This window comes from Lagopus muta, chromosome 12 (genome assembly GCF_023343835.1).
Source record: "Lagopus muta isolate bLagMut1 chromosome 12, bLagMut1 primary, whole genome shotgun sequence".
Classification (NCBI taxonomy): Eukaryota; Metazoa; Chordata; class Aves; order Galliformes; family Phasianidae; genus Lagopus; species Lagopus muta.
The window spans coordinates 16,102,550-16,130,531 of NC_064444.1; the positions used below are offsets into that span (position 1 = coordinate 16,102,550).

General features: G+C 40.2%; 2 protein-coding genes across 4 annotated transcripts; both read left to right on the top strand.

The window, feature by feature from the left end:
• The first annotated feature begins 42 nt into the window (after positions 1-42).
• LPCAT2 (lysophosphatidylcholine acyltransferase 2) lies at positions 43-27,955 on the top strand. 3 transcript variants are annotated; one of them, XM_048958920.1, is made up of 15 exons: positions 96-210; positions 1,452-1,626; positions 4,424-4,563; positions 5,564-5,781; positions 7,052-7,164; positions 9,437-9,497; positions 10,222-10,280; positions 11,525-11,559; positions 13,627-13,681; positions 16,866-16,948; positions 17,507-17,632; positions 17,859-18,012; positions 24,216-24,314; positions 25,941-26,082; positions 26,335-27,955. In XM_048958920.1, exons 3-15 carry the CDS (start codon positions 4,469-4,471, stop codon positions 26,583-26,585), a joined length of 1,491 nt encoding a protein of 496 aa, XP_048814877.1. In that variant the 5' UTR covers positions 96-210; positions 1,452-1,626; positions 4,424-4,468; the 3' UTR covers positions 26,586-27,955. The 3 variants fall into 3 exon arrangements, with proteins under 3 accessions (XP_048814876.1, XP_048814877.1, XP_048814878.1); XM_048958919.1 differs by lacking the exon at positions 1,452-1,626 and having other exon boundaries at positions 43-210; XM_048958921.1 differs by lacking the exons at positions 96-210; positions 1,452-1,626 and adding an exon at positions 2,137-2,853.
• CAPNS2 (calpain small subunit 2) lies at positions 18,020-21,822 on the top strand. Its single transcript, XM_048958931.1, has one exon. The coding sequence runs from the start codon at positions 19,785-19,787 to the stop codon at positions 20,526-20,528; it is 744 nt and encodes a 247-aa protein (XP_048814888.1). The 5' UTR covers positions 18,020-19,784; the 3' UTR covers positions 20,529-21,822.
• Positions 27,956-27,982: the final 27 nt, after the last annotated feature.

The following is a 27,982-nucleotide window of genomic DNA, read 5'->3' on the forward strand; positions in this document are numbered from 1 at the left end:
GCGGGGCAGCGCCGGTCAGCACCGGGCACGGCTGTGGCGCCCCCCCGGCCGCGGCTCATGCGCAAACATCGCCCGGGGCGTCGGCGCGGCGGTGTCGCGGGCATGGCGCAGCGCGCGCTGCCGCTGCCCCGGCAGCAGTCCTTCTCCCCGCCCGTCGTTCCCAACCCCTTCGTCCACCCGGGCGGACCGAGCGCAGGGGACAAGCTGCGGGTAAGGCTGGCGGCGCGGCGCGGAGCCGGGATCCGAGCCTCCCGCCGCGGCGGCCTCGGCGCGTGTCGGAGCCCGCGGATCGTCGGCGGCGGGACGGGCGAAAGCCGGAGGCCGCGTTGCGAGGACGGCGCGCCGTGCCGCGTGTGACGGCGGGGCGTCCGGAAGCCGCGCTGTCCGTTAGGCGTCGTACAGCCGGCAGCCCGCTCCGCACCGTGCGCAGCCTGCAGCTTCAGCCTCCTGTGCGGGACCGAACTGCGGCTGGTTTGCACCGTGACTGCAGATAACGCGCTGCTCTTAGGGAAAACGGAACGCCTGCACCCTGCGTGAGCGGCCGCAATGCGTTGCTGTGCGTGGTGTCGGCACCGCTGCACGGCGGGCTGTCGGGGGCTTGTGCGGTGAAGAAAGCAAACAGCTTCGTTTTAAGAGCTGTACTCAGTGACACCTCCGTGAGGACGATGAGCACATCGCTGTGTAGGAACTCACGGCAAATTTCTGCTGGTTGTTATGAATGAATATTTTATGTTTCATATAGCTCTTCCGAAAGTTATAAACAATGTTTGCCCTGAAGGAAGCTGGGGAGAGGAAATTTGAGGAACCTGGAAAACAGTTTCAAATCTCTTTATCCCTTGTTTTACTGGTGGCCTCAGACACATCTCAGGTGCATCCGAACCGGTAGCTGCAGGCATGAAGCCTGGGTACTGATAGCAGTTTCCTGATGAGGTTCCAGACATGGACAGTGTGCTGGCTGTTCTTTGCAGGGGTGCACAACTACTAGTGCATACTAGTTTTAGGCTCCGATTGCCATTTTAGCTACCACAAATATATCTTTTCCTTCAGGAAGAAGGGATGAAAATCATGGGATGTTTTAAAGCAAAGTACATTCCACACATAGCTCCACAGTGCAGCAGGAGGAAACGGTGCTCTGCTGGGGCAGGGACTGGAACCAGTGAGCTGTGATGCAGCTTTGCAGTCATTGCTGTTGACTGCGGCAGTGAAAGGTTATGTGGTTACAGGCACCTTGCACAGAAAGAACTAGGTGATTCCTCATTTGGGGAATAGTGCTTGAGATGACTCAGGGCAGTTCTGTCTTTGTGACTACTGCATACAGAAATGAGTGACTCAGGTCCTACTCAGTAGTTGCTGAACTTTGTACCTGTGTTCTGTACATTTTTCTCTAGCACTTTTCTATCCTACCTTGACCTTTCTCTTTTCTGTCCTTTTTTTTTTATCCACCTCTGCAGCTGATGGAGCAGAAATCAACTCTGCCTCATTACACAGTGACCTAGAAAGCTGACAGCCTGCATCAGCACATCAGCACCACCTGTGCATCTGCCTAAAATAGATTAATGAATTTATTAAAGTTTTGAGGGAGGAACTGTTTTGCTTCTGCTACCGCATCCTTGTTTTTCATTGTAGGTCAGTGCACATTCAGTCCTTTTTTTTTTTTTTCCCATAAAGGAAAAAGATCGTTTTAGTGAAAACACGCTTAATCCATGCTTACACCTCCTATTTCATACTAGAGAATACAACTGAACTGTTGAACTGGATTTATAGATCCCACTAGAGTGGATGCATGTGATAGGGAGTATCTGATTTTGAGAGACTTGCTACCTGAATTCTTCATATTTACTGTGTCTGGCACCAAAGAGGGTAGGAGCAATAAGTGCCCAAATCCAAATCTCTCAAGCCCAGCTGCTGACATTAGTCCTTTCGGTATTGTCCATGAAGTTACTAATGCACTTCCCTGACTACTTATATACAACTTTAATGTTAGAATAATTGTATGCTGCAAGAAGCAAATTATCATGCCCAGCTTATGTGGCAGCGCTTACAGATCTTAAGCTGCAACACCTTCTCCTTATCCTCATTTACAGTGTGCCCACTGTCAAGTTTGATAGGTGGTCACTGTGCCTTTTGCAACATGTAAGAGAGCCCCAAAGGCCCAAAATTCCTCTTAGTCCCTGTCATTACAGTTGGGTTTAGAAGACTAAGGCCAGAGCCTCTTCTGGATGTTGACAAGAGAACAGTAGGAGGACACGAGAATGGAACTGGAAAGGAGTTGAGGGGCAGAACTGTGAGGAAGAACTGTATTGATGAAAGGAAAGCTGGATCCAAGCTAATATATTCAAGAATTGGATTAGTAAGACTCGAAGATGCTTATATTGCAAATGTACTAAAATAATTTGTTGCTTTTGAAAGAAAAGAGGTATTAATTAATACTCATAGTTCAAATATTTAAGTTGCAAACAATTTTGTAAAACTTACTCAAAGCCTTGCTTTTCCTGTACAGTAAGCAGTTGTTGCTGAAAAGCTGACTAAAAAGGCTGATTTTGAAAGAGGAGCACTATTGTTCAGTTGTGGTAAAGCTCACAAATTAATTATCTGATATGACATACAGAAACCTGTGTGTGTTCCTTCACCATATTCAAATCCACTGGTCAGCTGTTGGCAGTTTGTGACTACAGATCATTCAGATTTTAAAAAGGAAACGTAACAGATGACTCAGTAATTATTTGAATAGAACTGGTGTAAAACTTCAGGTTAAAAGTCATGAGTCAGATTCTTTTTGTCATTTTACACAGGCTGATACCTCACCCAAAAACAATTGAATAGCAATGCAGACTTCCTGGATGAACTCACAAGGTGTGTTACAGCATCAGAAGTTCTGTAGAACAGTGGATGTTACTGCAGAACTGCAAGCTAAGTGCTTATCAAAATCTGAAAGCTGAAACTTACGTATTATTGAATAACTTTACCATATTTGAATTGATGGAGCTGTCAGTCAGTGGCTGCTGGCACAACCAAATGCTAAGTTTTGAGGAGCACTGTGCAAATGTAAAAAAAATGCCCACTCCAACAGTTCTGCATGGGTATGTATTGTTTTGTGCCATGTACGCACACAGAGCAGCTCACAGCCTGCCAGGAAAGCTGCACTGACTTCCCCAGGCTAAGGCAGCTCACCTTCCACCCAAGCTGTGCTTGCTCAATCTGTGTAGCACTGCTGTTGTGCCACAAAGGACAGCCTTCAGGATATGGCTTCTAAAGTAATTTACTGGGGTACAAGAATAAAGAATTTCTTCCTGCCCTGCCCTGCACTACAACAAGCTGTTAACAACCTTGTACCAATACACCTTTTTGCTGGAGCTGTGCATGGGGAAAAAAAAGAAAAAAAAAGCAAGCTAAAAATTCCTTCTTGGGGGCTGGGGCTAATATTTGAGGATTATTTGCAACCAGGGCATGTAAGTGGCTCTCGTGCCTCCAGCTCCCCATATAATTGCATTTGGAGAACTGACCAGCAGTGTGAGCCTGGGTCTTTCTAGACTGACTTTGGTACCTAGCTTGGAAGGCTGCAACCATAATAAAACTCTCCCAAAAGTTTGCTTCAAGTTAGAAATGGTCTCCTGATTGCGAGGAGGAAAGGAACTATGATTTTCCAGCTTATTCTGAAAGATTAAAGGAGTGCTAGGGCAGAGGTTAACAGACAGGATGCTTAACGCAGACAGGAGACAAGAAGTTAGTCTTCCTAGTAGCTGGGTTCTACTGTCTGTGTAGTGCAGGCTGTGAGCAAACTGCTTCCAAAGGCAATCAGCCTAGAACTGCTGCTGCAGCTCCTAGGGCACTGTAAGGTCTGAACCCATGCCTTAAAATATGAGTGTGGTTTTACTGAGAACTCCTGTTTGCCTAACGGGAAATGAAGTCGCGTTGCCTCTGCGCTGCTGCGAGCCGTAGCAGTGAGAATCGCTCACAGCAGTGCTGTGGCTCAACACAAGATTGTTTTTAAAAGGTTGAAGTACACTGTGATCATCTTAGCAATCCCACTTGGCTTTTAGACAGATGGTGGTTGGTGATAGAAGCTCTGTAGTGGAGGTACACAGCAGCTGGTCAGACTCATCTGACCTTGTTGTATGCTGCAGACCAAGTCTAAGTATAAACTATGGCAAACTCTGATTACCTTCTCTGTTAACAGCATCCAAGCCAAAAACCCAAATAATCAGATGTTCCACTTCCAGCTGAAATGGTGATCTGAAAATATATTTTGAAATGCTATGAGTGACTAAAGTTCCCTGTATGAAAACTGGACTCATTAGTACTAGCATACATTAAGACATATAGTAGTAATTTCTGTGTTTTAGAATTCATAAAATGTAACTGCATAGATATTTGTTATTTGTTTTGATGCCATTTCTTCAGAATTTCCTCTCTCTTTTTCCAGCTTGTTCTTCTGGGGATTATCTTGGTACCTCTTCGTGCCATATGTATGGTAATCCTTTTACTGCTGTCCTGGCTGTCTGCATCAGCTGCAACTTTCTGTCACGCTGGAGGAGCATCAGTGCCACTTAAAGGATGGAGAAGGTAACAAGTGACCAATATTTGTTGAGCTCTATGTTTGTGGGCTTTTTTAATAACACAAAGCCAGTGTCTAAAGTATTTTTTTCCTCACACTCTCTTCCTCCTTTTGATTAAAGAGGAGTCCTCTGTCAAATCTTATTTTTACTGTTGCAGGGGAAGCAGTTTTTTGATGAGAGTATTTTACAACCATAGCAAAGCTTTTCAATAAGTAAATTTTTGAGTTCCTTGAGACTGAGATACATCTTTATGAAAAGCATTATTAACAGACTGTCAGTAAGCCAGGACTTATTTCAGTAATGATGCAAGTAGGAATATTTGAGAAAGAAAACTATTTTAAAAAGTATTTGGTAACATTACTTAGCTGAACGAAGCTTTGCTGAATTTTCATGTGGAACAAAATTAGCTTTGACAGTTTCTCTCTTAGCTGTGATGCTAAGGAGGAGTATTCTAAAGCTGCCTTTGTATGTTCTGGTTTTAGTCACTCAGCTTCTGGGTCTCTTCTCATTGCAACACTTTGCAGCTACGTGCAGGAAGAGGAGACACATGAAGTGAGCAGTAACCAGGCCAAGAAATGATAGTCCCACTGAGGGAGCTCGTCCCATTTATGTTATTTAATCTTACATGATTAAAAATGATCAAAAAAGAACAGAACTGGAGTGATGTATGTTCTCACAACAATGATGCTGAATCTGCTAAGCACTTATCCTGCCCTCTCAATAGCATCGTGCTCAAGTGCTATAAAATACAGCAAGAATAATAGCATACCTGGGGAACAGGGGGGAACTGTACTGGAGAAGATGCTTTACATTGTATGATCTTTAAAATTGTAAATATAATATTGTAAATGCCAACATAAAAAAAAAAAAAAAAAAAAAAGCCTCCAATGCTCTCCTTTCGAGTAGTATTGCTGTCCTGTGCCTGCCCACAGTGCTGGTGAGAGCTAGGTATTTGTTCAGAGTACTAGCTGTAACCTGGATGATGTTTTTGTGTTTCTGTTCACAAGGAGGATGATCCAGACAACCCTCTCATGCCTAACTCGTACCCTGTTCTTTGTAATGGGTTTCCAAGTTAAAGTAAAAGGGAAAGTGGCGAGTCTACAGGAAGCCCCAATCTTTGTTGCAGCTCCTCATTCAAGCTTTTTCGATGCCATTGTTTCTGCCTTAACTGGAATGCCATCAATAGTATCTAGAGCAGAGAACCTTTCAACTCCGGTATTTGGCAGTAAGTATTTATGAAAAAATAATATGTCTTATCTCTGAAACTGATGAAGGAGCAGGCTTTTTAAATCCTTAAGTTCCAAAGATACTGATTATTTTCAGTGAAATCACTGGGACAGTTTGTCTTTCTGAGTTGGTCAGAGTATGCTGTTGCCTTCCAGGCATGGAATGTAATACCATTTAAAATGTACTGTACATTGAAAACATGTTTCATAGCATCTCAGAATAGTAACTTTCTCTGAAAGTCTCTCAGTAGGTAGCTTTAATAATCTGGCTGCTGTTTTTTAACAGTATGGCCCATAAAGATAGAGTATGGATTGGTGAAGATTGTTTCAAAACAGACTGGAACTACATCAGTCTGGAAAATATCATACTCATAAGCTTAAACTTACAGCACTGCTATGTTGGTTTTTTTATTTGTTTTTTAATGATAGTCAAACAAGGAAGGAACAAAAGAAAAGTTACTGAAAAAGGAAATGCAGAGAATGGAAAAGATCAGCTGAATCATGCTTCTGTTATTTTCTCCTCCTTCTGGAACACAAAGGAATCCCAGTTTGCGTTATTACTAGAATCAGCATCAGGCTTTCTGCTTGCTATATCTCTCTTAGGGCTGTTAAAATAATAAGCCAACAGTAACCCCAGACTGAACTCAGTAGGCTACATAGACAAGTGTCCTGGTAGGAACTGAGCGTGTATTTATCTTTTTTTAAAAGCACAGGAGTGAGACACAGAAGATAATTCTTTCCCAACCTTCTCATCACATCTCAGTATGTCCACACCTTCTGATACAGACCTCATTAAATTAGTTGTGCTTATCTAGTTGGTTTGTTGGTTTCTTGGTGTGTTTTTTTCCATGTACATACAAATATGCTTTGTAACTGCAAAGGGACTTCCTACTTCTTGGTTGTGGGCTCCGACTGCTTCTTTGTTGCAGTCTGCATGATTTAGGCCCAAGTGAGGCCCATGAGTGGGTGCCTGGTCAGGTCTGTTGCTCAAAACTATGGGGAAATGCTCCATGAAGGATAACAGCCCTATTAGTAGAGCATGCTTGAGTGAATTTGGTATGTTTATCCTACTGCCAAGCTCCTCAGCTTACAGTTGTATGTTTTCTGTGTCTTATTCTTTTGCAGAATTAGGACAATAATACTTTTCTTATCTATTTAGTTTGAAAGCTGTTCGTGCAGAGTTTGTCTCCTAGTGCGAGAATACCAAGCTTTTATTACAAGGTTGCCTTGAACTTGTGCAAAACAAATAAAATTTGATCTCTTTCACAGCAATTTTAAGTTCCCTCCAACCTGTAGCAGTTTCTCGTCAAGACCCCGATTCACGTAAGAATACAGTCGCTGAGATAAGTAGCCGGGCATTGTCAAGAGGCCAGTGGCCACAGGTAAGAAATATACCACTGCTCTTCTGTAATATATCCATATACTCTGTGCATCATAGTGTCAGGCAGTGCCTAGCTGAATAGCATCTTGGCATCTCAGATCAGCTCTCAGGTCTATGACGGGTTTAGGAAAGGAAGAAAAGAGGCTGATCCCCCAGGAAATCTGGTCATGACATATGAATGATTTCAATCCAGACAGTAAAAATTTCTGTTCTAAAATGCAAATGCTCTTGAATTTCTTTTCCCAATTTTTATTCTTAACATACTGCCTTCACAGTAGCATTGGTATGTGTGAATCACTATTCTCAGGACAGCATGTGTGAGAAGCTACATCACAGAGCTGTGCTTGTAACAGTTGAGGAGTAATCCAGGTTGTGCAGGCTCCATTACCAGCAGTACTTAGGCTTAACACACCCATTTCACATGTGATAAACAGCTGAGCTGAAGGTCAATTTACTCTTTGGGTTAATAATGCAGTACAAACAAAGGCTTTTAGATTGGTCTGAATTGTGGAAAGATTTAAATCTGGAAGCACCAGTTCTGCACACTGTTTCTCATGGTCATTCCTCAGCAGCAAGCTGCTGTTGTGCTTCTAGGCCTTGGCTGGCATTCCATCATGAAGACTTAAAAGTTCCTGGGACAGGGATTGCTCTGAAGTAGAAAACAGTTGAGGCAGAAATGCTACTCCGAAAGGCAGAAGTCTGGGATGGAGATCTGCATCCACTGCAAGAGGAAAGACTTGGCAGAACTATAAACTTACTAACATCTCATCTAGCAGCGCTTTTCTGCGCTCTTCCATTGCATTGACTGTGGTCTCATGCTGCCTCCATTACTTTTCAGCTTGTCAGCTGTGTGGAGGGTTTTAAATCTCTGTGTGTGAAAGCTAGCAAAGCTTTTCTCTTTTTTTTTTTTTTTTTTTTGGTAATACTATTCTTAGAAACTACACTTATGTTTATGATTTGCTAAGCTGTTATGGATTAAATGATTCCAGAAAATAATCTCTGCTGAAAGCTGCATGGGAAGGAAAGGGGAGCTGGCTTTACACTAATTCTGCCTCTGTGCTATGGCACTAATATTGTATGATTCAATATCCAAGATTTTATTTTATTTTTTAGCAACTTGATCACAAGATGATGTCTGTGATATCCTCCTCAGAGTCTGCATTCTCTTAGCACAATAGGAAAGGACTAGCTGAGTTCCCAGTTCCTTTCTCCTAAAATCAAAACACAACAGGCTAGGCAACACTTGTGCTTATTAATAGCATGAAGTCCTGAGTACTGCTTCTCCCAACCCTGTACCAAAACAAAAGGGGAAGGAAAGTATGGTTCAGACACTGATTTCTTTCCCAGGGTTTATGACATATGGCTGAATAGAAGCATTTCTGTTTTTATGTCCGTAGCAAACAATTTCTGATTGTGGAACATGCAGTGAAGGACTAACTGTAAAACAAATTGTGTAGCTGTGTCTGTTGTACTTAGCACAGCCAATATCTCTTTTGTTTAGCCGTGACCCATTCGTTCATACTGAAGTGGGAATAGACCCTGAACAATTCTGATCCAGACCAGTTCTTGTGCTGAGATTTTTTGGAATGCTGCTTATGGTCAATCCTGTATTGATATAAGAAATACAAAGCTTCTTTGTATTCTAGAGGGAGTTGAATTCAGTGTGTCACACTGCATTTAATCCAGTATCTTTCAGAATCTAATTCAGAGTCCTTCTGGGTGTTCAGTGTGTCTGAATCATTCAGAGGTCGTGCAGGGTGTGACACTACAATAGTTCTGCTTAAGAAATACACCTATGCTCCACCTTTTGCTCCTAGCCCTTAAACCATGATCTTCTTATCACAGCTAGCATACTCACTCATGTTGATAGCATCTGTGCCTTTTAATGTTCGGGTACCTCCTGCGCTTCATGTCAGCCCAGACTCTTGATGTTTATATGGTAAGATATACAGTCCTCACATTATTAGCAGCACTAAACATTTCAAGTCAAACACTGGAAGCTTTTTGTACCATAATTCTGAACTGATAAAGGCCATTCCCCATATTTCTCTCTTTAAAAAAATACATTTGTCTCCAAGATAAATCAGGTTGTTATTACTGTGGGCATCCTTCACTAATTCATTCTGTTCTTGTTGAGACAGTAATGGTAATCTTGTGATGCAGTGTAACATATCACAGAGCTTGCATAAACATTCAGCCTTCCCGTAACCGATGCTGAAGTATAATCCTTCTATGATGTGTATATATTTGCTTTCTTTCTCTTTAAATCCAAGATACTGATTTTCCCAGAAGGCACCTGCACAAACCGATCTTGTCTGATCACATTTAAACAAGGTGAGAGATTCTGTAGTATTTCTGGTGGAAAATACTGTATGAAATACTGATCTGGTAGCTCTAGTAAGGCCTATACTTCAACAGATATATCACAACAGCATTTTACTAATGTCTTATATTGTTAAAGCTTCAGTATTGTAGTAATGACATTTCAGTGGCATTAAGCCCACTGTTTTGCACTGTCATTTTACTTTTCTCCCTTTTACTATCTTATAGGATGCAAAATATCTGTGATGCATTCTTAACAATGAAAGATGCTTGATAGCATCACTGACTGTTGTGCATACTGATAGTTGTGCTGCACTTCAGTTACAGCCACAGTGCTCTTTCTTACTGTTGTACAGTTTCTTTGGTAGCAAAGTTACAAAACCAGTGCTACGTGCTCAGATCCATATCGCTTACTAGGAAATGCCCAGTACCCTTGTGAGAATCTGATCTTTTTAAACAAATGATGACCAGTGGGCAGAAATGCATAGAAAATCAGTTTGAACAGTCCAGGAATCTGAGGCAGCCCTTTCTCCCTGAAATGGAGTTGAGCTGTTTTCTGTTTTGACATCTTGCTAATTGCAGTGATGATGTTATGGAAAGAGAAAAATTCTTTCCATTCTTCTGGTCTTTTAAAAAATGTCTCCTTCCTGATATCATGTCTGATGTGAATCTCTTAAAACTTCTAATTGCTGTATAAAGCTCAGCCTTAAGAACCAATACTAATTTGTGGTTGCAGGTGCATTCATTCCTGGAGTTCCTGTGCAACCTGTTTTGCTCCGATATCCCAACAAGCTGGTATGCAGCACAATTTTGTACTACTAATCTGGAGGTCAAAATATTGACTTCAAATGTATCTAAGCTAAATATTTTGCTTTGGCAAAAATTTGAAGAATTTATCATCTCAGTTTTAACACTGGAGGATTCCAAGCCTCCCAAGAATCAGATGGACTAGTTGCTATTCTGATTGTGAGAAAATTACTTTTGGGCTTCTCAGCTGTAGTAAAATAAGAGGAAGTGCAGAGCAGTATTGCAGCGGAAGTTAGGAACTTCCTACAAAGCCACAGAGCCTGGACTTTGAAGTCTGAAATGCATGCTGCTTCCTTACCAGTCATCCTTTTCTGGGTTAAGCTTAAAATACTCTTACTGCAAATGGGTTTTCGGAACAAAAGCGAAGCTGAACCATGCAATGCTTCCAGCACCCCCCTTCCTTCAGGCAGCTGGGGAGGGCAGCTTTGCAGATGGTTCTCTTTGTGCAACTTTTCTTGTTTTGCTGGATACATGTTTGCAGTCTCTGCCAAGTACAGGACTGGAGCCATATGGCTCTGTTTCCCTGGCAGGTGTAATACCAGGATATGAGTCTAGCAGACTGTTATTTAGTTTTTTATTTCTTCTTCATCCAAAAAAACCCAGGCCTGACCAAAAGAACAAAAAGACCAACATTTTCATTCCTAGTGTCTTTCAAGATGGAAAACAAGTGATTATTTTTATTTATGTTGATTCCCTTGTAAAATCCTTTTGCATTTCTGTTTCTAAACAGTGAACCGCTGAAGGGATTGATGCATTTTACCAGTAGGATTTAAGGATCTGCAGTATACATTGTAAGAACAATATCTAGGAAGCAATAAACATAGAACAAGAAGAAAAAAAAAAGCTCAAAAAGCAAAGAAAAAGCATGATAGGTTACCTATGCAAAGATATCCCTGAAAGCTATTTCCAGAGTATTTCTGAGGGTGCCTTTCTAAGTGGACTGGCAGAGTTTTCTGAAGAAGTCTTATTAGATGCTCTTCTACTTTTCTGCTGTTTCAGTTAGAATGATGTAAGAAGCCCAAATAACCACTTAATTTTAATTCCCAATTATTCTTTTTTTCCAAATTTTTAAGGCAAGGAATCCTAGTTGTATTTACACCTTCATTTTCTCTACAGGACTATAAAAGCATCATCTGCTCTTACTAAGCTTATGCTTGTCTTATGCTGTAACCTTTCTGCATTTTAACTCTCTTCTGTTTCCTCAGACATTTCTGTTTTAATTTTTTCCTTAGGATACTGTGACCTGGACATGGCAAGGCTATTCACTGTAAGTTTCTTAATCCTACTGAAAATTGCATGGATATTTTTTTCCTCATTACTAAACAGTCTGCCAGATAGATTGGGCTAAGCCAGGGCATGTGATCTCATAGATCTCTTTTTATGAGGGGAAAATATTTGATGTAATGCTGTAGGTATCGTATCTGAATGGACAGAAAAGGAGTTTGCAAATGAGAAAGTGTTATTTCTAGTTCTGCCACTGTTTTGTTCAATTTTCTCTGCTGTTCTGCACATCACAACAGGAAAAATTTGAAATGATTTTTTTTTTGAAACAATCAGTCAATAGTCATCAAAACCTACAGATGTTAACAGTTCACTACATGATATGCAAACAAGAAAAAATAAACGTCATTTTATACCCTCTATTTATTCATTCCTCCACCTTTTTTGAAGAGTCACACGACAGTAAGTGGCTGTGGGCAACACAATGATTATTATTTCCCCATCTTTCTATTCCGATGCCTTGGACTCTTCAGGTTATTATTTTTGCTGGACTCAACAAAAGCAGTTGGTGTTTCGGAATGTCAATGAAGAAGCTAAATTTATAGTATCTGACATGGAAACAAAGAAAAATGCTTCAATAGACCATTTAGGCTGTGTATCTCTGCATTTTTTTCCTCAACATGGGTGGCCTTCTAATATGCTAAAATACTGTATTATAAAAAACTCTTCTAACCAGTACAGAAAATATTAAAATTGTCTGGAAAACACAGCTTATGAACATAAAAACATGATGTGGATTTATGTGGGTTCATGCACCATGTTTTCATGTGGCATATGTAATGTATCAAAGTGCACTAATACTGATCTGTTAAGGGACCAACATTTTAAGGCATATCATTTGGAGATATATCTCAACTAGTGGAGTGGATCATAAATGCCTTGTAAGGCATCAGTAGTTATTGCTAGCAGCTGCAAACTCGGACATTTTGAAAAGCTGACCTACACGAAAATGTTCATCTTACTGAGTTCCCTAAGATATTTGTTTAATTATTGTTGTTGCTGTTAGCAGCACTTATCAGCATGCTGATAGTAATGCATATTGCAAATTCAGTAGCGTAGTATTGATTATTCCTATGAAGCATTTATAGTGAAGACTGAAAAGGAGCTACATCTTTAGCTTGAGAGAAAAGGCAGACCTGGCACAGTCTCCGTAAAGCTTCCTGGCTATTGTACCCAGGCTGGACAGCACCAGGCTCCTCGTGGAAACCTCCTGACCCATTTCTGCCTTCCCTTATTGCTTCTTCCCCTTCATTTTTGTGTCATACTGAGAGGCATGCCTAAAATTATGGAATAGGAAATCAAGCAGTGAAGTATTCCAGCAGAGAGAAAGGATCGCTTAGATTTTGCCTTTCTCTTTATTTTTTCAAATGCACAAACAAAAGACTTCCTGAAAGCTTCCTACTACAATTTACATGACGTAGAGAGCAAGTGTATATTTCTGCTTAAAAATGATAGTGAACAAACCAGAAATTGAAGTGACTGTGCTTACCCTTTTCCCCAGCAGGTTCTTCCTCCCCCTACCTCTTAATATTAAAATTTCACCTTACTGCAGACCTCAGACACACTGGCACTTTGTCAACACATTTGTGCAAACGTTACTATAATTTGCAAAATGGCCAGCAAAAATTTACAAATCCTTGCTTCAGTTCTGCTTCTGCTTCTGCTTCAGAAGGAAGTTACTGGTTGTTTTGCAGCTGTGAGAAGGCAGGATACAGAACTAAAGCTGCTGCTTAGAATCAAAGCCCTTAAATCTTCAAAATCCATTATGTGTTCACATCCTTAAAGATTAAGTAACTTATATGTATTTTGCTCACCAAAAATTTTGCAGTATTGTTGATAAGCATGACATCTGATAACAAGTTGCCTGCCCAGTGAGCAAGCAGCAGATACATGCAGGAGCCTTATAGAAAAAAAACCTCCAATGCAGCGTTTCAGGAAGCTTCCACGTACTTAAAATCCTTGTCCAATATTGGCTGTGTTTCATCTGCTGATTGTGCAAATACTTTGTAAAACATAGTTTTAAATTCTTCCTTTCTTTTTTCCTCTCCTGCAGAAAAGAGCTGTGCATAATGACACTGTGTCAGCTCTTCACAAGAGTGGAGGTTGAGGTAAGAATCAGAAATATCTTTCTACTCAGATTCAGTAGCCACAGAGTTTATACTTCAGCATAAATACATAATCCACATTATTAATCATTGTTTGTGAGCAGTAAACAGCTGTGTCAGCAACAAGAAGAGAGTCATAGAAGATTTTGAGATTTGTTGGCTAGATCTGTGTATCACTTAACCTGATGAGTTCCTCAATAAAAGCTGTCAGAAATACTTTTATTTTTAAAGCACTGGAAAATCATTGCCAACTCACTGGTTACAAATTTATAACAAATATAAAACATTCTATTAAAGGCAACTTCACATTTTTTTACCCTACCTTCTTATTTCCCTGCTCTCTTGAAAGCATCCTTGTCTTACTCACCACCTTCCCAGACTGAACGCTAAAGGGTTGCTGCAAGTAAGAGCTTACTTAGGGACTCTGGTGTTTGTTCTGGGAGAAAGCTGAGCCTCGTATAATGAACCAGTTACCTTGATCATTAAGGTCAGCTGCACGGCACAAAGACAGATAAATGACAACTGACACAACATATGCACTTCATATATCAGTACACTTACTCTAACAGCTTGCTGCCTGTCAGAGTCAGCATTCAGAGCGCAGTAGTGAGGAGAGAGATAACCGAGGTATGATCAGTTTGCTGTGCTTCACATTCCTGAGCAGACCACAAAGATTATCCGTATGGATTATGTCAGTTTAGGGACCTGAGCATTGGGACACATTCAGATAGGTTTTGCTGTTTATTTGCAAAACACAGAGTTCAGTAAAGTAGTGCTCTGTGAGCACAAGCTGTGTTACTGCTGCTAACAATTAGCAGCCAACTCTTTGTTGTGAAACAGAGAAATTCTTTTCAGGGGAACATCTTGTATATTATAATACGTGCAGTAGACAGATTAACAGAGTATGTACTAAAGATAAAATTCTCTTTATGATTTTGTACGGAAGGATACATCTATGCCATTCATACAAGTGGGAACAAGAAACAGTGGAGCCCTTCTATTAGAATGTTTATTTCCCCCTGATTCAGAAAGGAACTCAAACTTGTCTGTTAGAAAATTGTGTTCCCACAGTGAAACTGAAACGTGAAGAAAGATGCAGCTTTCACAGCAGTACGTGTCACCAGAGTGGAAATAACTGCTTAGCATCAGTACAAAGGTTTCCAAAAGGCCAAAATTGAAGGGACAGTTTTACCCAGAGAGGGAGGAAATCACACTATTAGTGGTCACTGAGTAGTTCACTTTTCAGCAGCAAACACTTCAGTTACTACCACATACTGTGAACAAGCTGCCTCTCTTCCCATTGGTGTTGCTCTGGCTCTACCTACAATGCATGGACAGTGATGTTCCTGTGGTCCAGGAAGGAATTATATGTGTTTCTAGATACAGCCTAAAAAATTGTGTATATTGGTAATTAGCTGATAAAAATGGCATTGAGTTTTATGTCTGCCAAAGGTACAGCATTTGGCAGATATCACAGGAAGAGAGACTAAGCCAAAAGCAGATCAGAGAAGTGTTTCTGCTACTGAAAGGGCTGGGAAGAATCGTTCTTACAGGACTGCATTTTGACAGCAAAGGTATACTTAGCAGTCATCAGCAGATAAGCAGCTGGGTGTGTGTGAGATCCTGCATGCCACCTCAGGAGGACAGCAAACCAAATTCATCACCTCCTGCTGTAGTTTCTGGCAAACTGGTTTAATCATTAATGTTAAGCAGGTTTCTTAAATGAGATGTTTCAGCTACCAAAAATCTAACTTGCGGTCTGAGGAAGACCTCAGCCTCTGCTGACATAATGACCACCTTCAAGAGCAGGAACCATGTTTGCATAGATAAACTTCTTAGAATTATGATTTTGTCTCAGCCAATGATAACACAATTCTTTGTGTTTGTACAGAGTGCCTGTGCTTCCTCAACCTAAGAGCTGCATGACTTCTGCAGGGAAGTTGTAATGAGCCAGAATCTGTGTTAGAATGAACAGACCTGGTAGCTGCTTGTAGAAGGAATGAAATCTCAACACTTTGTGTGAGCAGCTGGGCCCCTGCTGTCCGTACCAGAGAGAAAATGCCCAGCTACAAATAGAAAAGTGTCATGGCTATTTGATAGAGAAATTATTCCATAAATGTCTGGATTTGGTCATAAAGAAGCAGCATTCCTTGAAATCAAAGGCAAAGGCTGTCCAGGATGGACTGTATTTAAATAGGACTTAGGTACCAATATATTGATGCATCACCAACAACTAAAATGTAACTGAAGAAATACGTTGACACATAGTAACTGTGTCTTCCACTGAACAGTGTGCAGCATCTAAATGATTCTAGAATAGCTATACTCTAGGATTTAAGGGCAGGATTGCAGGGTGAGAAGTAACAGAATTGAAATAACTGATAATCGTAACTGAGAAGAGGCACAGGAAACAGAGCTGCAGGCCAACACTGTGTCGACTGAAGAAGGACCAGAATACACATCCACACAGTACTTTGCAGACAGATGCCATTTGTGGCATGGCAGATAGTAATTCACCTACGGTACATTGCTAGCATAATGCTACTCCAACTTCTTACAAAACAACATTGAATAAGTCCTTAACAGTAAATGTGTCATGTAGATATCTGGGGTAGATGTCTTGGTTTGCAAGGCTTGTAAAATTCTGTACCAATTTAGTATTCTCATAATTCAGAACTAAGATTCCTCAGCATTTTCACCACAGGCTAGAAGAAACTTACAGAAAACTTACCAGTCACATCCTGACAGATGCAGTTAATGTGTACCAGGTGTAACTGCAGCATGTGTGAAAAAAACAAACACCACACTGTAAATCTTATACACATTTTTCTGGTATATAACATCAATTACAAAGAATCTTTGAAAAGAATTTCAGACTCGTTCTTACAGACGTAGTGTTTAAACCTCCTATGATACATGCATTTACTTTCTTTGGAGTTTTGATTTTTATTTTTTATAGCTGCTTCTATCAATCTCTAAGAGGCAGTTTGGATTAAAATCTTACTTGTGTGGCTAGTGCACTTTGAATTGTTCCTAAGGCTCTTGAGACCTCTGGTGTCCAGCTCTGTCATTGCATGGCTCATTTTTTTCCCCTCTGTTTTTCTCGTTGCAAAGACTAACAGGAAGTTGTCTATTTTGTTAACAAAGTTGTGACTACTGAATTGATTGGATTACTCATCTCTTTCAGTTTCTGCCTGTTTATGTTCCTACTGAGGAAGAAAGAAATGATCCCATTCTTTTTGCCAATAGAGTCCGACAAACCATGGCAACGTATGTAATGTCATGAACAAAATCTTTGAGAACATTTCTTTCATACCTATCCACCTTCCTTCTCTAGATGTCTGTGTACAGCCCAGCCATAAAGTACACCAAGTACCCTGCCCCACCATTCAGTCAGGTCCTAGGTACTGTATGTAGGTGTCTAATTCTTGTACCAAAACACCCTTTGATTGGTCTTATGTGGAGCATAAAGAAGGCTGCCTATGTTGGAACATAGTATGTTTGATACTTGGAATGCTGGAATAAAATGCTCCCTTACTTGCTTGACAAGAGTAAGGATGTGGTTTGTTCTCAGAGGCTACTGGGTTGCGTTTACAAAACTGTGAATATGAAAACATCATGAAATTACTGTAATGTCATTTCACAGTGCTGCTTCACAGAATGCATTGCTCTATGCTGCCTGCATCAGAAAAAGAACAAATTATCACTTGTTTTGTATATTAGCATTAAGGCAAGTTGTGGTGGTGAGAACAGAAACAGTCAACTAAAAGTTATTTTAGTGTAAGACGGTGATTGTCTTTTTCCTTCATTTCCTTAATTTTGTTTCAGTGCTTTGAAGGTGCCAGTCACTGATCATACTTTCGAAGACTGCAGACTGATGATTTCAGCAGGACAGCTGACTTTACCCATGGAAGCAGGGCTGGTGGAGTTCACCAAAATCAGCAAGAAGCTCAAGTAAGGGAAGTTAAGCTGTTGATAAGGGAAATGCTGCAGTTGATAACAGTGTACAAAAAAACAAACTACTTGATGAGCCACTGATTCTGATATACCCAAGTATAGAACTGTCTGCTTATAATACTAATAATCGTGGGGGGGCAGTCCTTAATTGCTGATTTCATATAAAACATCAGCCTGGATGTACAGCATTTAGAAATACCTCCTCTCCTTCATGTTTGCTTAGCTTAAAATGGAACCATGTGAGAGAGCAGTTGGATACCTTTGCTGCTATTGCAAGTGCTTCCAAAGGGGGAAGAATTGGAATTGAGGAATTTGCAGAGTACTTGAAGCTGCCTATTTCAGATGTCCTCAGAGAGCTGTTTCTACTCTTTGACAGAGTAAGTAGTCTGTTAACTGACTAGAAATCTTGTTTGCAACGTTTTGTTAAGAATTACATACAAAAAGAATACTTGTTTTGTTACGTCAAGCTTAGTAAACACTTCTTGGCTAGCAATGTGTACAGGACAGATAGTTGACTCATACAGTTACCTTTGTAAGTTTGAGTGAAAAGAAAAGTTGGTTGGTTTGTAGCTTGTGAAATGACAGTTATCTCTTGGAAAGCTACAGCATGAAGATAACCATCTTCATTCTGCTGGTGGCTGAATATTTCCTTTTGCCTATCCCAGATTTTGAGTTCATTTACATTCTAACTGTTTAATTAAGCAGTGTAGTTGTAAGTAGATAACTTAAGGCAGATTGAAGCTTAATAGACTGTATAGAATCTGAATCATAGAATTGCTCAGGTTGGAAAAGACCTTAAAGATCATCAAGTCCAACTGCAATCCAACCATACTACTCCAACTCTAACAACCCTCCGCTAAATGATATCCCTGAGCACCACATCCAAACTGTTTTTAAACACGTTCAGGGATGGTGACTCAGCCACCTCCTTGGGGAGCCCATTCCACTGTTTAACAGCCCTTTCAGTAAAGAAATATTTATGTTGTGTTTGTGAAAGGTTCTATTATACATTCTGAAGACTCCTATTGCCTGTCTTCAGCCATAAAGAAGGAATGTGCAGGTGCTAATCTGATTATTTAGGCTTTTCTCCATAGTCAGTAGTGATCTGTTTCATGTTATACTTCTCCCTGAAAGATGGGAAAACTTGCTGTATGAATGTGCTCCCTCTGTCTACACCAGCAGCCCCAGTGATTAGAGCATAGTGTACAACTCGTTTTTCTTTATGCTGCAGTGCAAGCAGCATGCTTTATTAGAAGTGCTTATAAACTCAAGTTTGCTTCTTGGCTTGGGAGCTTTCCTAACACAGCATCATTCTTCCCAATCGAGTTAACTTTAGCAGTACACTTGGCACTAGGAGGGCATTTTGTTGTACATGTTGATTTAAACTTGCCAGATTTTTCCAAATATAAAGAACTTACAGACTCTAAAATAGAGATATATATTCCTGTAAAATATATTCCTGTATTTGCTGAAGGCATAGAAGCTCTAGCAGATAAGGTACTCATCCTTTCCCCGTTCCTATCTCCTCACCTTGGACCACTGGCTCCTATGAACGCAAAACTGAGTTCTGAAGCACAGCACAAATACAAGACAAATACAGTGTGGCAACCAATGTAACTAATGGCAGTGAAGACTCTTTTCAACTCACCTATCTGGCATAACTGCTTCAGTGACTAGAATTAGCACACAATTAACACACAATTCATTAGAAAGCTAAAGACATAAAAGTTTGCAATCACAGCCAAGACTTTAGTAAGCTTTCTTGGTGTTCATCTATAGGGAGATCTGCTTTACTGAGAAGCAGTCACACTGCCAGGGGTCTTTTCTAATTATTTCAGTTATAACTTCTGCTGTGTGGCTTTCAGCATCGTCAGGTTTTGTGGGTTTTTTTGTTTGTTTGTTTGTTTTCAACAAAGATTTATCAAATGTCATAAAGCTAATTATGCAGAGAAGAAGAAAAACAGGAATGTCAACGGCAGACAGAAACTACTGAGATCTGCAGTATTTCTGGCCTCTGGAGTCATGCACAGGCATGATTAAGCATGTAGATTAAGCTGTGTTTTGTCCACACCCAGCTCATACACAACACAGCTCTGGAGAGCTACAGAAGTGCAAGATCTCTGAGTGACTCCCTTCGAAAACACTTGTGATGTTCCTTGCTAAGGCTTTGCTGAGCGGAGGAAGTGGTAGTGGTCAAGGAGGGAGCCTTGTACGTGGCCTGGGAGGTCTCCTAACAGGAGGCAGACATGGAGGAAATCTTGGAGGACTTGTTGGAGGTCTTGTGAATTTGATAAGTGAAGCAGCAGCTCAGTATAATCCGGAGCCACCACCACCTCGCAGCCATTTTACGAACGTGGAAGCTCACGAGAGTGAGGAAATCAGACAGTTCCGTCGCCTTTTTGCCCAGCTGGCTGGAGATGATATGGAAGTGTCTGCTACAGAGCTAAGAAATATCCTGAACAAAGTGCTTTCCCGACATCAAGACTTGAAGACAGATGGCTTCAGCTTAGACACGTGCCGCAGCATGGTAGCTGTCATGGATACCGACACAAATGGCAAACTGGGCTTTGAAGAGTTTAAGTACCTGTGGAACAACATCAAGAAATGGCAGTGTGCGTACAAGCGCTGCGATACCAATCAGTCCGGCATTCTGGAGAGAGCTCAGCTGCCAGCAGCCTTGCAGGCTGCAGGGTTCCAGCTGAACGAACAGCTCTGCCAGGTGATCGTGCGCAGGTATGCCAGCGAGGATGGCAGCATGGATTTTAACAGTTTCATCAGCTGCTTGGTGCGACTGGACAGCATGTTCCGGGCCTTCAAGGCGCTGGACCGCGATGGAAATGGGCAGATCAAAATGACCATTGAGGACTGGCTGCAGCTGACCATGTACTCGTGAAAGCAAAGCAGAAGAGAATAAGCTTCATTTGAAAGATATAGGTGGAAGACTACAATGCTGTTGTGTTATAGAACTGTAGCCGTTGCTTTATTCTAAGGCAGATATAGCTAAAGATATTTTGCTTAGCTGTGATTCCTCTTATGTATGCATTAGCCTGCTTTTCTGAAGTTGTGTAAGTTGTCAGTTGTACAGATGGTAAGAAAATTATCTCTAGACCCTGAAGTGAGGGAATATGTTGAAGGATCAACGCTTAGTTACTTCTTCAGTAAATGTGGGCTTATAAAGGAGTTTAAGTATTATATAAAAAACTGTAAGTTTGGTAGTATTTTGTGATATTACTGTGCCAATTTGTCAGCATTCACTAAGCTGAAATAAAGCTGTGCTTGCCTGAAGGCAGTCACTAGTAACGTTCAGTAGATGGTGATGGCTTAATGGCTTAAGTGGTGTGGTTATTTCTAAGCAGGGGGATGAACATTAAAGTTGCAGTGACTATAATGACCAATTAATATTTTGCTTCCTTCCTACTACTTTTTCGTGCTGGTCTGCTGAAATAAAATCTGCGTGGTATTGTCAGTTCTACTTGCTGGCAAAGACAAAATTAAAGATAACAGGCTACCTTAACAACCTTTTTCTCCATCTGCAACTCTATTACTAGTCTTTTCTCTCTCCTTGAAGCCTTAATATAGTTATAATGAAAACAGCTTAAAATATTGCATTTATATTTAGCTTGCTGTAACAATGTAGTCACACAGCAGCCAGCCAACAAAAATCTACTTGTAGCTAGCAGAGGTGACTTTCGTCAGAGTGCAGCGTCCCACTTGAGCTAAGTGTGCAGTTTTGAGATGTCAATTTTTGAGTAATAGAACGAGAAATAACACGAACTGTCAAAGGCACACTATTTCTGAAATAAGGATTATGTGGATGATGACAAGCAGCTTTTTCACTGTGGAGTGGCAAGGAAGGTTTCTCTGCAGGGCTCTGCTGCTTTAAAAGAAAATTGTCTAGGGCGTGTGCTGGCTGATTGGAATGTGAAATGAGGAGTGGAGCAGCACAGCCTGCGCAGAGAGTCCAGATGTAAGAGCCCATGTGCCTCCTGCCCTCCTCACAGAGGTATCAGTGATTAATAGAGAAATACCACACAGTATCTGCAGGGCAACTGAATACTAAAATGGGGTTCTGTGGTTTGATTTTGTTTCTAAATTTCCATAGCTTTGATTTCTAAATCTTACAGTCAGCAATTAATATTTCCCAAGCTGATGAAACCTCGTTGCTGCTATGTTTGCAAAAGCCTTTTACTTTTAATTTTGGAAAAAATAACTTACAACTTTTGCTTGGATTTTTTGGTTCAAAAAAAACACAACCTACGAGGTTTGCATCAGAATTTCCCTTTTGTTACTGGTTACAACTTGCATGTAGCAACAAGCAGCTGAAATTTTGGAGTTACAGCAATGGCTTCTTACATAATGAGCCTGGATAGGAACATGAGATGTGCAACTGCAGTTCCTCTCCAGGTGTTCCAGTTGCAGCTTCTCTGTAAGCAACTCAGGGTGACTTGGCTGATCAGAACAGGAACAAGTCGCAAACACATGAGAACAGGAAGAGGAAACTAGTTTCCTTTAAGACAACAAGGTCTGTTGAGAATACACTATGCTTTGGATGTTTTAATGACATAAATACGAATTCATGAATGTTAATGTTAACTTCCGATATTTAGAGAATTAGAACTTAGCTGATGTTGTGTTTCCTCAACATATACTTGGGTGCATAGGGTGCAAGCAGAGCGAGGTATGTGTAGAACAACTATGGCAAGTCTTCTTTGCATTGATGCTACAGAAACATGGAGGATTTTCTAGCGTTTCTAGCGTTCAAATGGCTGGAGTTCTCTGTGTCAGACTGCACACAGTTTTGGTTATTGGATTTTAATGCTTCAGCAAAAGTAACATGAGCCTTATTAGCTCTTGTCATCTTTCTCTGGGTAGCCAAAGCTGTGTTTACTGACTTCAGGAGTAGTTTCTGAATGAAAACAGCACTTATGAGAGAATGTTGCCCTTCTCTAGCGATGAAAAGCTGACAAAATTTATATATCCTTTGACATGCAACTATACCTTTGACATGCTACCTTCAAGGTAACTTAGATCTATTCCTATTTTTGCTAAAACATTTCATTAAAATTGTAGGTCTTCAAAATATAGGATGTTCAAATGGTAGATGCCTTGAAAAAGATTGATTGGACCATCAGTGTAATGAAAAAACAGTTATCTGTACAAACCAGTTCTGAATTTTTTTGAATGGTAACTAAAATCGAATCTTAGCAGTTTAAAATCCTGCCAAATGTGAAGCTTCCTGAAGTACTGAACGCACTGTGATGCTGATCAAGGACTATCCTAAGATCTAAGCTCAATATCAGAAATCCGTGTTTCACAGAACGCAAGACTTCCAAAGCACTTTACAGAACAGCCTCAGCATTTGTCCACTGGGGAGCTCCATATTCCACTGTTCAGTAGGAGGAAACTATGAACAGAAAAGTTAAGACTGATATGCTAGAGTGGGCATCGGAAGCTGGTGGGAGAGCCAGGAATAGGATCAAGATCTGGCTGTATGAGACAGATTTACCCAGGAGACAGCCCGTCTGTTAATTGCGTTGTCTGTGCTGTTCTCAGACTTAGGGAGCCCACTCTTTTGATAAAAAAGAAATTCTTCTTGAAATGTACAGTGCATTATCCTCAGAAGGAAATCTGCTTTATGTTTTTGTTTCATTTTAGAACGTTTTTGACGAGTGTCCTTTTGGTGAATATTCCAAACTATGGGCTACCAGTCAGGACAGCTGTGCTTTCATTAACTGTGTCCCATTGCAACGCTTATGGAGGCTTCTTGCCTACACTGGATGTTTCCTAAAACCCTCAAGAAACTTTCAGGGTGGTCACAGGAACATTACTGATTTAAACATGTATTTCAGTGGATTTCCTGTCTGGAAATATGATGCAGTTTACATAGAATTGATCACAAATCCCATCAAAGTAAAATTCAAGTGTTTTGTTGGAATGGCTTTGTAGTGAGCACATTCAAATGTACTTTCAGATCAAAACTGCAATTATCAAACAGGCTGCTACAATTAATTAATTGCATTTCTGGCTTACAAAGTAGGACAATGTATTTGCCTCAAAATAGCATGTAGGGCAATGCATTTGCTTCAAAGAAAAGCTTAAGAGAGACCACGTGCATCATCAGGCTGTACTTCTGCTGGCATATGTTTTACTGCTTCAGGTTCTTAGGAAGAATTAACTCCAGACAGACAGCAGTCTCAGTGTTGGCCTCTCTGTTCTGGGATGTTGCAGTGTCTCTTGAGTTTCACTAAGTGCCAGCGCTCCACAAACTGTTACCTTTACCTTTAGCTGGTGTATTCCAGTTCTTGTTCAGAAGCTTCTTGGAGGCCATATGCTAACAAAAGTCTCCTAAGTTATTTCCAATCTTTTTTTGTTTGGGTGCTTATAAGATATTGGAAACATGTATATCCTACTTCATCCCCAGTAATACACAAATTTAGAAAGCTGTATTTTCTGCAGGAAGAAATAATGATTTAATGTTGCATGTTCCCTTAGTGCATGCTGTATATTTGATTTGTACAACCGCTTCTGAGGTGATATGCACTGTTAACTGTGACTCCTGCCATACATTTTTTGGTTACAGAATGGAGATGGCACCATTGACTTCAGAGAATATGTCATCGGTTTATCTATCCTCTGTAATCCAGCCAACACAGAAGAGACCATTCACATGGCATTTAAGGTAAATTCAAATTAGTGTAAATCTACAAGTCTGACAAATGAAGACTGACTGTAAATCTGTTAGTTTTCAAATCATAAGTTTATAGCTTCAATCTGATATGCAAATGTGAGTAATTCTCTTAAACCAATTGACATTTAGACTGTGAAGGGGAGGCGGAGAATTGCAGTCATCAGCTTCATAGAAAAGGGTTTGAAAAGCCATGTGAAGGCACTAATGAATATGTAACTTGGCAGGCCAACTCCAAAATGATTCAGCAGCACTTGTGGGTTTTTGCCTGAGGTTTTTTTCTGCTGGGATTTTCAATGCCACATGCAGACAATAGATGGAGCAATATCCTCTGTAAGTCAAACACTCAATAGAGTCACTTTCTACAAAAATGAAGAGAAGGGAGGGAAATCAAAAAGGGGTATTTGGGACAGGCACATTCGAATTTCGGCTGCATCCAAGATCATCCATTTGCTTGTTCCATGGTTTTCTGATAGTTTGAGCTGTCAAGGAGCTGTCAAGCACGCAATACACAGTCGGGGATGCCCACATTTTGAATCTCTGAACACTCAAATGCCCAGGTAATTTTTTCAGAGGATATTTGACACAGATTCAGATATTTTACCCACTATGTATTAAGATAAAACCACGTTCATCTTACACTGAATATGTTTTAGAATTCATTTTTATGGCAGCCCAGCATAGTCATTGGCTGCTTTACAGCTAAGTGTCACAGCTGCTCAAAGTAGTTTGTATTTCTGGTTTTTTTTTAATTATCTTAGATTCCTCAGAAGCAAGTCTAGCAGGTATCTTTGATGTTTTGCATTGATTATAAAATGTGTAATCTGCTACAGTTCCTGACTTGAGCAGGAAATGCCTAGTTCAACTGGTAAAAATTCCATTTTGGTGAACTGTGGGCTTTCTTTTGCTACTTGTTTTCTTTGGTACTAAATGCACTCTCCATCACAATGGGACTTTTCGCCCATAGCAATTACTTAAGAATTACAGTCATCCATTTCTTGTATTTCTCAAGGGGGCGATTCATAGCAGCTGCTAACTGTCACTGTGCTGGGAAGGATGGTACGATCAGTGTACATCTACTGCCTGCATTCCAGTCACCAAAATTCCTTTTCTAATTACAGTAATTCCTTAGTGGGTGGCAGGTCACATATACTAAAAGCTAGGTATTTTATGTCAGAAGATAAGCTATGGCAAATTTACCAGCTGCCAGGTATGCTGCAACTTAATGAAAAGGAAGACGACCTAAGGTATGCTTGCATAGAGTGGTGCAGCTCATGGTGACAAATAACATTAACCTTTGTTTATAAGCATTGGATAGGTTTTATTAGCTAGTGTTACAAGATTTGTTTGCTGTTGCAGGTTTTCTGCATACTTTTCCTAGTACAAAATATTCTGATCCTGACTACAGCATGTACTTCACTGCTAAACTTCTGTCTAGTCTTATGCAGAAAAAGTGCATAAAAGCTCTTGTAAGAAAAAGTAGCTGAGATGGAGCCCTACTGTTCAAATACCAGTTGTTTGCAATTCACCTTTTGAATACTAGAAACCTAATATGGTGGCTGTTTTGCACACGGAAGGTTCACAGGCGAAGTAATGTTTCTGTGCATATGTCTTTTCCAGCTCTTTGACCAGGATGATGATGGCACTATAACAGAGAAAGAGTTTGCTTGTATCATTCAGTCAGCTCTGGGGCTGCCTGACCTTGATGTTTCTAACCTCTTTAAAGAAATAGATGCAGATGAAACTGGAAAGCTGTCCTATGGTAAGTTACGTCCTTTTATAACAGTACTCTTGATAGTCATACTGACAACTGGGAGTTCCCAGTGTCTTTTCTCCTCGGAAACATCTGATGGCTCTCATACACTGTTTCTGAAAGCTGTTGTAACACAGACGTAGGTACTTTGCATGCAGTGCTTGAGATGCTTTTGAAAAGCATAACTGGAGATCATCTTCATTTCCTTGGATTCTGTTGCTGCACTGTACTATCTGCGGGTTGGTTTTTTTTGTTTTTCAGATGAGTTCAAGAACTTTGCACTTGAACATCCAGAATACGCCAAGTTGTTTACTACCTACTTAGAGTTACAGAGAAATCAGGTAGGTATGGCAGAGGAAGATGACAGCATTCAGTCATCTGAAGCCAAACACACTCCAATTAGAAAGAGTGCAGTCCTAGGCTCAGAAACAAGACCAACTGCAAGAAATAAAGTCTGTCCTGCAGACTGTGAAGAAGATAACTCTAGTACCTCAGACAAAAAGGATGACTAAGAACAGTCAAAGAATTCATCTCTTGAATTCAGTGGGAGTATTCTTTCAACCTATTAATAAGCACAATTGATACAAAATAGAGATGAAAATTACTGTTAAAAAAAAAATTGCTTCCTTTTTTGTTATTGTTTTTTTTTAATTTTCTATTTGGAGGAGTTACTCCTGTTTGAATGTAAAGGAACAATCGCTGTCCTTGTTGCCAGTATCACACTACTGGGAATGTTGTTCACTGTCTTCCAAGGTCATGCTTCCACAGAAGTAAGATGTGTGCTAAGAGGCTCCAGTAATGACATGACCTCTCAGTATGGAGTCTGAGGAGATCCCTTGTCTAAAAACAGGTGAAATTTTTTGTGGCCCTCAGTTCTTCTGCATCCCTAACATGTCTTAAGGGGAAAAAATATTTATTCCACAGTGTTTTAATTTGAAAATATCCTTTAGGCTTTTTGAAGCTTCAGAAAGATAGAATTCAATTACAGGACACTGAAAGCTGAAACTGCTGTCCTTAGATTTCCCTTAACTGTGTGTGAACTATAAAGCCTAAGCTTCTGAACAGTGCATGCTAATTCACTGATGTTAACAGAAACATCTTTAGGATTATCGATTAAAGATGGGAATGGCTGCATTTCTATGTAACAAAAGACTGCCCAGAATTCCAAGATAGCAGCTCACAGTCCACAGGAAAATGTAAACAATAAGGCTTCAGAATAAATGGACTATTTCAAAACAAATAGAATGTTGCTTACAGTTATAAATGCTCAGGACAACTTGGGAGGAGCATTTCGAACTTCAGCATATTTTTAATCTAATAGTTATCATTAATGTTACCTTGCTCTGCAAAACTTGAAAGATGAATATGCTATCAAACCACAGTTCAAGTAGTTTGTATCTACTCTGAAATTGTCTCCTAGAAGCCATATTTGTATTACTGTGCCATTACTCATTATGGGCTTAGGCTCTGACTTGAAACCAAGTTCTTTCTAGTTAATGATTTGAGTGTTTTGCCTCAGTCCTCTCTAGTGCACTGGAAATTGAGCCTTTTCCTTTTTTCTATCCTTCATTTGAATGCACTTTATACAATATTTTAAGTACATAAGTATTTATGCAAGTAACTACTAAATAAAATCTCAGAAAGTATGGAATGACAGAATATTTTTAATATAAAACTGAGATGAATAAAGTCTAGAATGTCTAGTACCAAAAAGAACCAATTTCCAGCTGGTTTTCGTATGTGAAATGTTAACCTTTGCCTCTAAACTACTGCTTGTGTTGTCAGGCTGTAAGTGCATTGCCATGTTTAACCTTTTCTGTATTTGTAACTGTGCCTATCCTGATGTTTCATGTGCTTAAAATAAACCTATATTTTTAAAAGACTTCACTAGAATAATGCATGTCTTTTT

Coding starts and splice junctions, on each gene's coding strand:
- LPCAT2 (XM_048958919.1), top strand. CDS start 58: ATGCGCAAACATCGCCCGGGGCGTCGGCGCGGCGGTGTCGCGGGCATG. Junction 24,315..25,940: donor CCATTCACATGGCATTTAAG/GTAAATTCAAAT, acceptor TGTCTTTTCCAG/CTCTTTGACCAGGATGATGA. Junction 26,083..26,334: donor AACTGGAAAGCTGTCCTATG/GTAAGTTACGTC, acceptor TTTGTTTTTCAG/ATGAGTTCAAGAACTTTGCA.
- CAPNS2 (XM_048958931.1), top strand. CDS start 19,785: ATGTTCCTTGCTAAGGCTTTGCTGAGCGGAGGAAGTGGTAGTGGTCAA.